General features: G+C 40.6%; 1 protein-coding gene across 1 annotated transcript in view; it reads left to right on the top strand.

Moving 5' to 3' along the window:
* The first annotated feature begins 9,499 nt into the window (after nt 1-9,499).
* The window catches only part of SPTLC1 (serine palmitoyltransferase long chain base subunit 1), a 58,541-nt gene continuing 52,436 nt past the window's right edge, over nt 9,500-15,604 (top strand). The window contains exon 1 of the mRNA XM_037041317.1: nt 9,500-9,632. Coding sequence (XP_036897212.1) covers nt 9,538-9,632 — 95 coding nt within the window. The 5' untranslated portion in view covers nt 9,500-9,537. The remainder of the gene's footprint in view (nt 9,633-15,604) is intronic.

Genomic DNA, 15,604 nt, shown 5'->3' with positions numbered 1-15,604 from the left:
TTTTAGTCGATAGTGTTTTCTTCCTTAATGGTATGTAATAATACAGTTGGTGCTTTCTTAGATTCGGTGAAATACAATCCAATCTCTTTATTACCCATCTGTCTACAATGTCTTTGGTGTCTTCATTAAACCAAAGTTTTTAATTTTGACGTGATTATATTCATTCATCTTGGCCTCGTGGTTGGTGTGTTTCCAGACTTGTTTAAGAGAACATTTCCTACTCCCAGGTCACAAAAACATTTTTCCTACATTTTGTTTTATTGCCTTTTCCAAAAATGCCTTTTGGGTTTGTAACGTGTCTGGAATTTATCTTTGTTCGTGGTTATACAACTTAATTTTTCTCCATGGAGAAATATCTGTGTAACTTACTTGTTTGTGGGACAGACGCTGTTATCTGCCAGTTCCTTATGTATATACACCATTGTCTTGAGTTCTAGATTCTTTCTTTGGTCTAGTTGTCTATTCTCATACCAGCACCAAATGATATTAATGGGGTCGCAATATTTGTTTCTTTCTGGTACAAGCACCATTCTGTCTAAGGTCACATAGCCATTTGGGAAGCTTTATTCATCCATGTAATTTCTGTCTGTCACTAGTGAGGTTGTTGTGTTGGTTGGGAAGGGTTTTACAATATTTTTGCTCCTTCCCATTCTCTGAGGCCTTGATTGTGGAGGTGTGTATCTGGATTGGTTTTATTTGCTTGTGCAAGGTGACCTTGAAGGGTGTTATGATCCAGTGCTGTGTCAGGTCACATACCCACGTGGAGCACAGGTCTGAGCCTTCCATCTCTCACTGGAAACTGCTTTTCTTCCTTGTCCCAAGTGCTGGGCAAAAATCAGATCCCGGCATCCCTGTGACGTGCTGCCTCTTGAAGTCCCCAGGTCAGGGACTTCTGAGTGTGCATATTCACAATAGTTTGACTTCTCTCTGTGTGGCAGTTTTTGGTGAATGGCCTCAACTTGCACAGCAGCAACCGTTACTACAGGTTTGTCTATATAGGTGTTTTGTTTCTTTTTTTAAAAAAGATTTTATTATTTACTTTTAGAGGGGAAGGGAAGGAGGAAGAGAGGGAGCGAAACATCAATTTTGTGGTTGCCTCTCTCACTCACCCCTTACTGGGGACCTGGCCCACAACCCAGGCCTGTGCCCTGACCAGGACTTGGGCCAGCGACCCTTTGGTTGGTTCGCAGCCTGCGCTCAATCCACTGAGCTATACCGGCTGGTGTAGGATGCCGGCCGGGGCAGGTGTTTTGCTTCTTAATCTTCTTGTGAGTGCCAGAACCTCCACACCAGAGAGGACTGGGGAAACTTTAAGAAGCCCTGAGAAGGATGAATCACAGTAGGTGAAAAAGAGAAGAAGCCCTTGAAGCCATAGGGGAGAAGGAAGAAAATATCTAGAGAGCTTCTCTTTGGGCCAGGCCCATTTATAATGACAATTGCCTTGAGAAAAAGTTCTCTCCCCACTTTATAGGTGAGGAAACTGAAGCTCACAAAGCTCAGGTAACATACACAAGTTTCTGAAGCCATCAGTAGCCTCAATGCCAATGGGATATCTGACTGATTCTACAACCCGTGTTCTTTTCACTGAGTCATCTTGCCTTCTGTGAATTTGTATTTGCTTTTCTGACTTTACTTGAACTTGTCATTCATTTCCTTCTCTGGTTTTCCAGCATCTGTTTTTTTTTTCCCCATAGAAAACGAGTTCTTTTTAAACATACCGATGAGAGCAGTTCCTCAGTCTTTTCTGGCCACAGTGCATTTTCGAGAACAGTCCAGCTTCCAGACCAGTGCAAATGTGTAACTGGAATAGGTTGCGGGCACAGTCCTTTTCCTTGAGCTGGTCTGTGCTTTCTGGCAAGCTCAGTCCATCCTATTCTTATGGTTGCCTTTAGTTAAAATAGCCTGGTTGTGTCGGAGTCAACTGGTCTTACAACGCTGTCATTGCTCGTGACATGTAACTTGGCCTTGTGTTTCTGAAGCGTGGCCATAGCTAGTGTTCATCAGNTAGGGATGCATATCAAAGAAAGGAGGTATGGTTTACAGATAACATTTCTGGGATGACGTGGGTCCTTGGGTCAGGGTCTGGTAGATGGGGTGATGCCAGTCAGCTGTAAAACCTTGGGAACGGAGCCTTTGGTTTTCACCAGGGCAGGGCAACCCAGTTGCTGGGTTGTGGCTTTGTTTGTGAGAGCAGGGCCAGAGAGGTAACAGTGGTGCTTGCTCCGTTCTCAGATTTCAGTCCTTTCTGCCACTTCCCACAAGCAAATTGGGCCCTCTGATGTTTGTTCCCAAGTGGGTGGGCTTGTGTAAGTTCTCAAATCCTGTGGCTCTTTCTAATGAACTCTCCTGTGAGGATGGGGATCTCTCCCACCATCTCTGTTCCCACAAGTGTTTTCAGTCAGTGATTTTATGCTTTATTTGCTATTACTTTGGCCCTGGGTTGCACAGTCTGTCTCACTACCCGTTTTTGTCTGGTTTATCTGCATGCAAATGTGTGTCTGTGGTCAGGCAGCCACCTCTCGCACTTCACTGGGTCTGCTCTTTTGCTCCCCGTGCCTGGAGTCTGCTAGCCTCATGCCACCTACGCGCCCAGGTCTGCCAGCCAACACTTTTTCATGCCACGACCCCTCTTCACCAGCCGCCAACTCCGCCCCTCTTACCAGTCTGGATGAGTGGTTGTCAGATTTCTGTACCATTCAATTTTATGTCTGTTCTGGTTGTGTTTTTGTGTCTAAATCTTTTGTTGTCCTTAAATTTGGTTGTGCAAGTAGGCACATTGTCTCCACCTCTTCATCTTGGCCAGAAGTCCCATAATGTTGTTCATTAAACGTGACTCATTCCTTAATAGGTGTTCATCTTTGTTTGCCATCTTTATTCCTTCTTTTGATGTCCATTTGCTATGTTTCTCTCTTTTTTGTTTTCCAACAGGTTAGTTTCTATATCTTTCCTGTTTTAGAAGTAATCACTTAAATTATTGTAGTTGTGTTAAATTATCTTGAAATTTCAGTGTTAGATAAGATCAGAGAAGCTACTTGAGGTCAAGAAGGGTAAGTTTTAAAAGTCTAAAAACCCCATACAATTAACTTATATACTGAATATTTAGGGTACATTTTCCCTTTACACTGAGTAATAAAGCAAACTTTGTGACCTCTTTCCTTTTGTAGTTGCTTGTGTGTTTGTGAGGTCTAGAGGTATCTTTTCCTAGATCCCCAAAATGTTTCCTTTAATTTTGTCTTTTCTTTTTTCCTTAAATTCTCCCATTCAACTTTTCAAAGATGGAAATATTCTTTTAGCTCTTTCATCAGCCTTTCTGATTATGAATGTGAACTACTTATTCAAACAGTCTCCCTTTTTATTTCACAGTAACTATTAGATGATAGTAGGTAATTAATACAGGAAAACAAAATCAAACAACAGTTGAATCAAAATTCATCTAGTTTCTAGGCTAAATGTTCTCCTGCCTCCTGAAGGCCTGGCTGGTATAACTAATAGTTCTTATGATAGTCTTCTAAGGACTGCATAATGAAAAGTTTCTCTGCCCTCTCCTTTTATTGTTTTAATGTGTGGTTTAAACCCTGTAAGCGGTTTTATCAGGTTAATGTGGCCCCAATGTGCTCCATAGTTTCTCTTGCTGAGAACTTCTTTGTTTGTTTTGATTATAATACATACAGATCTCATTTACCTGTGGTTTATTGGTGATTCCCAGTATCTGCCTTGTATGCCTAATGTTTACTTGGCTCATTGGTCTGAAACTAGATCAAAAGACAATTAGTGGCAGGATTTCATGATGAGAGAGAGGGGCATTTAATTGTGTGTGTTCTAAAGCCAGCAATGAACAGTTGTTCTGTTGTTTATTTTTAAATATATTTTCTTTCTTTGTTTTATAATAGTCAACTGAACCATGACTCCATGTTTTAGTAGGAAGAGTGTAGGATCATAAAATTCCTATATCTGCCACTGTTTTCTACTAGTCATGGGAGTGCACTTTCCCAGAACAGGAGAGAAATAGTCCTTGTTTGCACAGCTAAGAACGTTTTGGTAAGAATCACATAGGATTCTTTGAAAACTTATTCTAATATTTGTTTTTTAGATTTTATTTATGTTTGGAGGGAGAAAGACAGGGAGAGAAACATCTGTGTACAAGAGAAATATTGATTGGCTGCCTCTCACACAACCCCAACTGGGGACCTGGCCTGCAACCTAGGCACTTTCCCCCCACCAAGAATCAGACTAGCAACCTTTCAGTTTGCAGGCCTGAACTCTCTCCACTGAGCCACACCAGCCAGGGCAGATTCTGTGGAAACATTCTGAGAAACATTTAGCACTTTATTTATGTTCTAATAAGTGAATAAGTAAGTTATTTTTACTTTTTAAGACAAACTGTCCAGGTCTCAGGAGATTAAAAAATGACAGTATGTAACACAGAAATACGGAGACCTAAAGAAAAAATATAGTTAGTTAATTCTATTTTAACCTGTTCTAATGTTGATATCTGCTCTTACTAGAGTAAGAGGAGATATTACATAAATGGGAAATTAAATAAGTGACTTTAATATAAAGTAGTCCTTTAGTATTCTAGATTTGGATAAATTAGAAAACTGTGTAACTTTTTACCTTTTGAATGAAAATCTTTTTTTCCCCTTAATTCTAGAAATGTTAATTTAATTGAACAAATACATAGCTCATTGCTCTTTCCATGCAAGGCATTGTTCTGAGTTTTATAAACTCCAGAGATTCCTTATAAAGCAGGATCAGCTGTTACCATTTGACAGAAGAAGGACCTGCACGACACAGAGCAGGTTCCTGCATGTCTAGGTTCCATACCTGGTGATGAAGGGAGCCCTGATCTGAACCCTTTGACACTTGCCCTGACCAGACCCTGAGCTGGGTGCAGGGCATCCTGTACTGACCCTGTTACAAAAAACAACTCAGCCGCTTTCGGGTGTACGGAGTGGAAGTTTATTTTACGCGCGTGGACCCAGAGGAGTCAGTCTCCAAATTCTGGGCACTGAGCAGCGGGGGAGCAGTTATTTTTATAGAGCAAGGGAGGGCCTGTCCTTCAGACCATTACTTCCGGCGCAAAAGTAGGAGGCAGCTTACAGAAGTAGAAAGCGGAACGTTATCTCTGGTATGTAGACGATAAACAGTCCAGAGAAGCCAAAAGAGGCTTTTGGCCTCTTTGGGCCAAAACAAGCCACAGGGCTGCAAAAACTAATCACTCTCTAGTCACTGTGTTGTGTTTTAAAATAGCTATCAATTTCCCCCAACAACCCTACCTCCCAGCTTTTCCTTTCTGGTGAGGGAGCAGGTGCAAAGGGCAGCCAGTGCTGGGAGAGACAGAGGCTTTTTGGCCACCTACCCATGTGGCCTCTTACCTACCATGTCAGTTCCTAGTAGTGAGTGAATGAGAATGTAGTGCATGCAAACCTCTGGCAGCAATCAATGAAGTGGATCATACACTCAGAAGACAGACATTAGACAGTGGCAGATAGGCCCTGGCAGTTTTCCTGTTTGCTGCCTTCTTGTCCTTGGGTCAAGAGTTCCTTTGTTGAACAGAGTAACTATCATATATCAGGAGAAATTATGTAGGTTATTCATATTTACCTATGACAAAACCCAATTCACAAGGCTGACATCAGCTAAAACCCAGTGTCTTTAGATAGGAGCAGGACAAGGCAGTTTTTTGTTTTTGTTTTTTACTTTTAGGACTGGGCAAAACCAATAGAGATTCTTCTTACCACTTTATGACAAGGACATAAAAACAGTTTTGAGTATATATAATGATGAGAGTATTCCTAACATACTATTTTCATCAACTGGGTAAAAAGTCTGAAGCTCTAAAACAAAGCCAGATTTGTTTTACTGTCTCATTGCTAATCAAGGAAAATAGTTCTTTAGAGCTAAATATATAGAATGATTTAAAGTCACTTTTGTAGTTAGCAAAAGTAGCTTGCAACCATAGCATGTTTTTTCTTTATGAAATAGTGATGGAATGAAAGCAAACCTCTTCAGGTTGCATTGTCCACCGCCTAGCTAAATTGTGATGATTTGGAGTAGGTAGACAGCATTGTAATTTGAAGGAGACCTTCCACAGGGACTCTACCTTCATGTCTGATTGGAAGACATGAAGAGGTGGCAGGTGGTGGGGACCTGCCTGTAGGGTCACATCCTTGGATTTGGTGGTGTTGGTGTTGCACAAATGATGCTTGAAGAACCAAGCACCCCTTTGGTACCATTTTGATCAAATGAGTTATATTCTTATTATAAAAATCCCAATTTTATTTAATGTTGATGTAATGAAAGTGTCAGTTCTATAAAGTGACTATAACTGATTATTAATGAAAGTTGTGGGGTTTTTTTCTGTAATAGACTGTGTTGGTATACATATTTCTTAATTTATAAATGGGATGAAGCATGCTTAGTTTTTTATCATTGCTTGATTGGAAAAAGATAAATAGTTCATTTTTACAATTTTGTAACATAATATAAAAAGTCCATAAATAAAGAGGGCAATTTCCAGCTTTCTCTATTGAATTTTCGTGTGTGTGTGAGAATATCTTGAAGTTGTCACTTAGACTTATTTTGAAGTCTAAATCTTTACAGAGTCAGCTTTATAGACTCATGATATCTGTGCTCTGTGGGTTGCTTTGGAATTCTATTCTTTCCTACTATATTTGAGAAACTAGTCATGATCCATCCTTATTTTTTAATTTTGTTTTTATTTATTGATTTTAGAGAGAAGGGAAAAGAGAAAGAGTAATAGAGAGAGAGAAACATTAAGTTATTGCTCCACTTACTTTTGCATTAATTGGTTGCTTTTTGTATGTGCCCTGACTGGGGATCAAATCCACAACCTTGGCATATCAGGACAACACTGACCAACTGAACTACTGGCCAGGGCTGCTGCTGAATTTTCTAATTCCTTGCTGTATCTCTCTTGCCATCCAATTGAAGTTTAGTTTAGACCATCTATGTCTTTCTGGTTTCCACCACCACCTTTGGTTTGCTGTTGAGTGTTCTTTGTCTTTAGTCAGAAATCACTTTGAATATACTGTATTTCTGAGTTCAGAAGAGACCCAAGTGTTTAAGACAAGTTGGTTGAAGGCATAACTTCACCCTCTGGCCCAGAGTTTGATGACAGCTGCGGATGGCTCACTTAGCTGTAGTAAAAACCCTGATCCAATGCATATCAGAGTATCTGTCTTTATGCTATATTCACTAAATGTTTGATTAGTAAATTAATTAACTGAGAAGATTGTTGGATTCCCCTCATTTGACTACTTTTTAAAATGTAGGCCTTTGTGAAGTTACAATTTTCATAATTAAAAAGCATCGCACTTGCCTCATAAATCAGAGAGTGTGTTCCCAGATTTTAGATGCTTTATTCATATGTGCTAAGTAAGTTGTTTCTTTTTGTAGCTGAACTGCCCTTACTTGTCCCTCCCTTGAAGGTGGTAAACCCCTTGACCTTGACAGTTAATCTTACCACTTAAACTGGAAATACCTACTCCACTCAAGAGTTGAGCTTTGTACTCAGCTGGATTAAGTCATCTCTTGTGTATCTCAGTTCTTCAGGTATTGTCCCTTTTTCCCTTCTCACCAAGAAGGTCTCTGAGGAGAAGGTGGCATATGTGTTCTCCTGGAGTGGGGAAGTGCAGGGCCCTAACTCCTCCCTGATGCTGACACCGGCCCGCAGTGTCCATGTTGTTATGGATGAAATGAGACATTCACACGGACTACTGAGTCCGGTGAAGGAAAAGGGACAGCATGGCTTTTTTTCTCAAGGGGTGCAAAAGCCGTGGTCCTTGCTGTGACCGGCCTTCATTGGGTTTCTCGGCATATTACAAGATGGTCCTCATTTACTATGCACAGGTTCACTTTAGGTGGTTACCTTTCACAGACAGCAAAGGAGCGGATACTGCTAATCACATCACAGAAGAGGGATATTTGCAAATGAAAAGGACAAAAATGGTTGAACTAGTTACACTTGTCCTTGGAAGTTTTAGCATGAATTTTAGGAAGTTACTTTGCAGTAAATGTTTGCTGCAAATCAGGGTGAGGGAGTTTTTACCAAAAGCAAGACTCAAAGAGGCCTAGGCATATGGCAGGCCAGATTCCCCATGGGAGAAGGGTATGGGGTATGGGTCCTGTGCATCTCCTAGTGGAAGTTGGGCCCACACCATGCAGAATGGTCTCCTATACCTCCATAGTCTCTGAGTGAGATGCCAGTGCTCTCTGGTGGAAAGGGTGATGCTAAAGGTGGTAAAGTTCACTGGTGTCCTAGAGCGATGTACCCACTCACAAGAGCCTCAGCATCTAGCCTAGAGGGCTGTAACCAGCCCATCGCCCTCCTCACCATCCCTCATTGGGGACTGTCTAGGTTCCTGCTGCTGCTGGGACTTCTGAGTACCCCTGAATGGCTGTGTTATAGCTCCCTCTTCCAGGGTCTCAAAGTCTGCCTTTACCACCTCTGACCTCTCTTTTCCCATGAAGCTCCAAGTCATCTTTCCTTATAAGCTTCTGAATTCTCCTTGCGTAAGGCATGTGGTAAAACTGTGATTCAGTTCCCTGGGCTTGGGTCCTGTCATAGTTATAAGAGCTAAAGGAAGTTTAAATTTTTTTCTTTCATGAATAATGCATATTTTAAGATCACTTTGGAGTTTTCAGGTTCAGAGCCAGTCTGTGTGCTGTTTATTCTAGACATTGCTAGTTCTTCCATCGCAGGATGTAAGGCCTCATGACTCAGCCTGGGAAGGTGAAAGGCTCTAAGGAATCATGATATGAGAGGGGAAAAACAGTTTAATAATTTCAGTTTGTTTCCATTGTTACATTCACATTCTTCTTAGGCTGTCACTATAAAAGGACCATATTTCTCTTGGTACTTTAAATTTTAATTCCCCAGTACACTTGAAAAGGGATTGAGTCCTTTTTGAGAAAGGATTGAGAAACTCAGTCCTGCAGAGCGATGGCAAGTGCTACAACTGGGTATTGACACCAGCTGCAGAGGAGTGACCACCACTGTTCAAAGTCACTGGATGTAGGCTATGGGTTTTTAATTTTTTTAAATGAACTGCTTTTCTTGGGTTTGTTTTTTTTTTTTTTTTCCATTTTAGAGCTGGTTGACAGTTATCTTGGTGCCTGGTTTGGTACCTTCTACTGAAATGCAAAAAGTCATTAATAGTCAATATTGTTCATTAGTAAAGTTGCTCTTGGTTGAGGGATATTAAGCAGGTAAAGTCACTGGGCTTTGAATTCTTAAGCTAGAGTTATCAAAGCAAACCTCAGATTAGAGCTGATGAGTAGCTGATTCACTTCACAGATTTTGGAAGTAATATTAGCTCAGAATTATCTTAATAGATCTGATGTAATTTATAACTTAAAAACAATTAGAGCTTGGCCATAAGGTGATAGTATTAATAACTAAACTTTATTTTTATTCTTTAGTTGGTAGAAAAGTTATATGACAGTTTAGCCATTTAATTTTTTATTTTTGAAATAGATGTGCACTTGGATTTGGAAGATCGTCTAGCAAAATTTATGAAGACAGAAGAAGCCATTATCTATTCATACGGATTTGCTACCATAGCCAGTGCTATTCCTGCTTACTCTAAGAGAGGGGACATTGTATTTGTGTAAGTAGCCTTTACCTAACATTTCTACTCAAAATTCCTTTGGAAATCATATTGACCCTCCTAAAGGGTCAATATCTGGAGGTTATCTGTGTAGGGGTTATCTGTGTAAAATAATAATTGATATTTTGTTTGTAAAGAAATATATATCACCCCAGTCAAGTAATTCTATGGAATATCTGAGGCTATCATTAGATTTTTTTTTATTTAATTATTTTTCAAGTACAGTTTTCTGTCTTTTACTCCCATCCCAGCCTATTCCCCCGTGCTCTCCACCTCCCTTTCATTTCCAACCCCATTAGTTTTTGTCCATGTGTCCTTTATACTAATTCCTCTAAATCCCTCCCCTTTTTCTCCTGAAATTTCCTCCCCTCTCCCCTCTGGTGGCTGTCCCCCTGTTCTATATTTCAGTGTCTTTGTTTTTATTTTGCTTGCTTGTTTGTTTTGTTGTTTAGCTTTCTGTTAAAGGTGAGATCATATGGTATTTGTCTTTCAACACCTGGCTTATTTCACTCAGCATAATGCTTTCCAGTTCCATCCATGCTGATGCAAAGGGTAGGAGCTCCTTCTTTCTTTCTGCTGCATAGAATTCCATTGTGTGTATGTACCATAATTTTTTGATCCATTCATTTACTGACGGGAATCTAGGTTGCTTCCAACTCTTGGCTATTGTAAATTGTGCTGCTATGAACATTGGGGTGCTTAGGTTCTTTGGGATTGATGCTTTAGGGTTCTTAGGATATAATCCTAGTAGTGGAATTGCTGGGTCAAAAAGCAGGTCCATTTTTAGTTTTCTGAGAAAATTCCACACTGTTTTCCATAATGGTTGTACCAGTCTGCAATTCCACCAACAATGAGGTAGGGTTCCCTTTTCCCCACAACCTCTCCAGCATTTGTTGTTTGTTGCTTTGTTTATGATAGCCATTCTGACTGGTGTAAACTGGTATTTCATTGTGGTTTTAATTTGCATCTCTGATAGCTCTCGATATTGAGCATCTCTTCGTGTGACTCTGGATCCTCTGTATGTCCTCCTTGAAGAAATGTCTGTTCAAGTCCTTTTCTCATTTTTTAATTGGGTTAGTTGTCTTCTTAGAGTGAAGTCGTGTGAGTTCTTTGTGTATTTTGGAGATTAAACCTTTGTGAGACTATCATTAAAAAGATGAGTACATAAGGTGTTGGTACTCGTTATCTTTCATTATGATTTTATTTATCGATGTTGAGAAGCCAAACCTGTACAGGGTGAGAAGCCAGCCATCTGCCTTCCATATGCTACTCTGTGACATTGTGGTATCGTTGTGAGTGTGTGGTCACAACCCACTCATACTGCCTGGCAGAATCACTCCACTTATCAGCACCCCCACCCCATTTCCTGCTTTATGGCATGTTGAAAACATAAAAGCCATGAGCTGAGGACTTCCTTCACTTCCCATAAGCAAATCCACACACTCAGGCATGTGTGCACTGGATGGGTTGTCATTTATATGGAGAGGAAGGGCAGAGAGAAGCAGTTCATGGACCAGGATAGCCCAGGCAGGTGCTTGTACTTGTCAGAAGCACCTGCCTCTAGCTCAAGCCTCTGTCATCTTTTGAGTGGTCTGTTAAATGACTTGTTTAATTTTAAAAAACAAATTTACTTTTGCTTCCTCTTTGTTTTTATCACCATAGCCAGGATAATCTTTAGGAAATACAAATCTGATTGTGTCACACTGTTTTAAGAGCTTCCATTGTTCCTAAAATAATATCCAACTTTTTATTTTGATCTTGCAAGTTCTAGACTATTCTTCAGACTCATTTCATACCGTTTCCCCTCAGGTCATCATACTGTAGCATCACCAGCCTTATATACTAGTTTCCTCTTACTGCAGGGTTTTTGCATATGCTAAGAATATTGTTTCTCATATCATTTCCTGCTTAGTTCATGTTCACACTGCATGCAATATCAACCTCTGTAGGAAAGTCTTCCTCAACCTCTTAGACTAGGTCAAGACCCCCTGCTACTTGTGTAGAAGGTCTTACAGAATGAGAAGTCTGGTGCCTTATGATCCAAGACCACATGGGCACCCACTGCCTGTCAGAGTCCCTCTGCCCCTCAGGCCTTCCTCGTGTCCACATATACATGCACCTACACACCCATTGCTCTTTGCCCATCTTGCCTTTGACTCACTGGAATCCTCTTTTATATCACTGTCAACAGTTTATAGTAGTTCATTGCCTAAAATAGCATTTGCCTTTTAATAGTGCTCAGTAAACACTAGTTCAGTTAATGAGTGAATGGAGGCTGGCTCTCCAAAGAGGGGTGGAGTGACTTGGCTTCCCAGCCCCAGTTACCTAGGCCCCTCTAGCCTCCTGCTGCTTTTCAGTCACTGTTGGAATTCCCTCAAGTGCAGCAAGGCCCAAATGGGCTGCAGCACTGGCTGCCTGGGGTTTCAGGACACATGCTGCTCGCTCTTCCCTGTCACCCTACAACAACCTGGGAGCTCTCCAGCACATGGCCTGTAACAGTGTTTTCTGTGTAACCATGGAAATGAATGTTTTTATTAACTTTTTGCACAGTTAAAAAATCAAATAAGAAAGACTCATCCCAAACTTGAGAGCTGCTTACTTAAATAACATTTCTAGTTTTTAGTAAAAACATAGTTACAACTATAATGTCATCCAGGACCACTTCATACAAACACCCCACAATACATTTTTTTTTTACTTTAAAATCCAGAAAAATTGTACAGTTACAACTGAATTTGTATTCCTCCTTTGTCAGATAATAAGCACTATATCATCTTTGGTTATAACTGCTAGGACACCTAGGCTAAATTCACATTCAGATATTATGCCCACTGTCTTTGAACTTCAGTTTTTGGTGAGTCATTAGATAATTTATTCTCTTATACAGACTTCTAAATATTCTGCTTCAAATTCAGCAGAAGCATTCTACATACAGTAGAATGGTGTTTAGTAAACTTAATTCATTAGAGATAGACAATATTCCTAGTGCTTCCTTTTCTTCCTTTTTCAGTAAACAGTTATAATGCCTTACCAGTGGTAGGTCTCAGCACCTGGTTGTTCATATACTTGTCTTTCCTGGTCATTCTAATATCACTTCATATACTTTTTTTTGACAAGGTGTTTTATATCGAGATACTTGTAGATGTGCATCCACTTCTAAGAAATACTAACAGAGATTCTCTGTGTCCTTTACCTAGTCTCCACCAGTGGTCACCTCTTGCAAAACTATACTGCAGTTTCGCATCTAGGATATTGACATTGATAAACAATGTCATTTGTTTCCATTGCCAGAGGGATCCCTCGTGTTGCCACTCCCATATCCCTCTCACCCTACTGTCTTTTTTTTGTTATGTTTTAAGGTGAAGTTTATTTTATAATATATTTGATTTAATTAAGTCTGTCAAAATAGTGTCATTTAACATATACTCAATATAAAAAGTTTTCAGTGAATTATTTTACGTTGTTTTTTAATTCTTAATTTTTCAATTATAGTTGATACACATTATTATATTAGTTTCAGGTATACACTCCACAGAGCTTACTTAGTAAGCTTATGGAGCTTACTAAGTGATCATCCCAATAAATCTTGCACCCATGTGACACTGTATGTAGTTATTAGAATATTATTGGCTATATTCTCTATGCTGTACTTTATATTCCCATGACTATTCTGTAACAACCTATTTGTACTTTTTAATCCCTTCACCTTTTTTACCCATGCCCTCAAATTTCACTCCCATCTGGCAGCTATCAAAATGTTCTACACTTGTTTATTTTGTTTTTTCAATTCAATTTTTGATAGATGTGTATTAGCATTTTTTCATTTTATTGCAGTTTTTCATTATCATTTAACCCCCTTATAGTCCTCTCTCCCCAACAATCTCCACACTATTGTCCATGTCTGTGAGCCATTTTTCCATTTATCTTTTATTTTTCTTATTACTATTCTTAAAGAAGGCCCTTTGACATTTCATATACTACTGGTGAACTCCTTTAGCTTTTTCTTGTCTGGGAAGCTCTTTACTTGTCCTTTGTTTGATTCTAAATGATAACTTTACTGGGTAGAGTAATCTTGGTTGTAGGTCCTTGTTTTTCATCACTTTGAATATTTCTTGCAAATCCCTCTGGCCTACAAAGTTTCTGTTGAGAAATTAGCTAGGAGCCTTATGGGAACTCCCTTGTAGGTAACTATTTTCCACTTGATGCTTTTAAGATTCTTTGTTTTTAACTTAGTGCATTCTGATTATGATGTGTCTTGGTGTGGGCTTCTTTGGGTTCATCTTCTTTGGGGTCTTTGAGCTTCCTGGACTTGTATACCTATTTTTTCAGCATGTTGAGGAAGCTTTCTGTCATTTTTCCAAGCAGGTTTTTGATTTCTTGCTTTTTTCTCCTTCTAGCATGCCCATGATTCAAATATCGGTATAGCTGAAGTTGTCCTAGAGGCTCCTTACACTACCCTCATTTGGAGGGATTCTTTTTTCTTTTTGTTGTTCTCATTGGGTGTTTTTTGCTTGCTTATATTCCAAATTGTTGTTTTGATTCTCAGCCTCATTTACTGTACTGTTGATTCCCTGTAAATCATTCTTCATTGCAGTTGGTATATCCTTCCTTTCTGACTGGACCTGTATTATACTGTTGAAGTTCTTACTAAGTTGAGCATCCTTATAACTAGTGTTTTGAGCTGTGCATCTACTGGATTGTTTGTCTTCATTTTGTTTAGTTGATTTTTCTGTAGTTTTGGTCTGTTCTTTCATTTGGGACATGTTTCTTTGTCTCCAGATTTTGGCATCCTCCCTGTGTTTGTTTCTTTGTATTAGGTAGAGCTGCTATGACTCCCTGGCTTGGTAGAGTGGTCTAATGTGGTTGGTAGGTGTCCTGTAGGGTCCAGTGGCACAGCCTCACTGATCACCCAAGCTGAACACTTCATGTGCACCCTCCCCCCACCCACAATGTGGACTGTGTACACCCTCCTCTTACAGTTGAGCTTTGATTGCTGTTGGCACTTCAGTGGGAGGGATTTACCACAAGGCCAATTAGCTGCACAGACTGTGACTCCCAGCCACCATGGAGAATCAGCAGTGTAGGGCCAACACCACAGAGCAGGACTTAACTTCAGCAGGGCTCTGATGCCCATTGAGTCCACCCCTTGAGTGTGTCTCTTGTGGAGGTGATTAAATGGTAGTGCTTCCACATGGTGCAAAGCTGTCTGCTCAGTGTGCTGACCCTGGGGCCTGCTGAAAGGTGCAGGCCAAAGTCAGCTACCACGTGTGTTCTGCTCAGGGCCACCTGGCATGAGCTACAAAGCACTCATGGTTGCTACTTGTGCTGGGCTAGGAGGTGCCCAGGCAAGACCAAGCTGTGACACAAGGCCAGCTGATAATCAGTGCTGGGCCTAGGGCTACTTAGCGAGACATACAAGGGCATTCTGATGCCATATGCTGCTTATTTGAAAGATTTTAGGAAAATCTGAAGGATAAGCCAAGATAGGCCATTCTGTGAAAAAGCGACTGGTAAAACAGCTTGGGGGTGGCCTGAAACTTGGGTAGGGCAGGGCCTTGGGGAGTCACCTGGCCAGGGCAAACAGTGTGAGCCAGGTTGATGGAAACTCGGATGTGGCACTTGCCGCTGGCTCTGTGGAGAGGGCTCATCAAAGTAACAGTGTCCTCTGTTAGCACTTTTGTTGGTGAGAAAGCTGTCTTCCAGCTCTTGCCCTGATGCCAAATACTTCAGTTCCTACCTATATATCCCTGGTGCCTTTTGAGCTGCTGCCCCACCACTGGAGCTCAGAGGGAATGAATCCAAGTGAATCTGTGTGTGGGCCCTTTTAAGAGGAACTGCCTGGGACTCCAGAAGCCTCTGTCTCCCTTAGCCTCAATCCCCACCGGTTTTTGTAGCCAGAAGTTACAGTGACATATCTTATTGGCACTGGAAATTAGGGCTGGGGAACCAGATGTGGAGTTGGGACCCTTTGC

Source organism: Sturnira hondurensis, unplaced genomic scaffold (assembly GCF_014824575.4).
Source record: "Sturnira hondurensis isolate 20B ecotype Veracruz unplaced genomic scaffold, ASM1482457v3 Scaffold0000460, whole genome shotgun sequence".
Taxonomy (NCBI): Eukaryota; Metazoa; Chordata; class Mammalia; order Chiroptera; family Phyllostomidae; genus Sturnira; species Sturnira hondurensis.
This window is presented reverse-complemented; position numbering and strand designations above follow the sequence as displayed.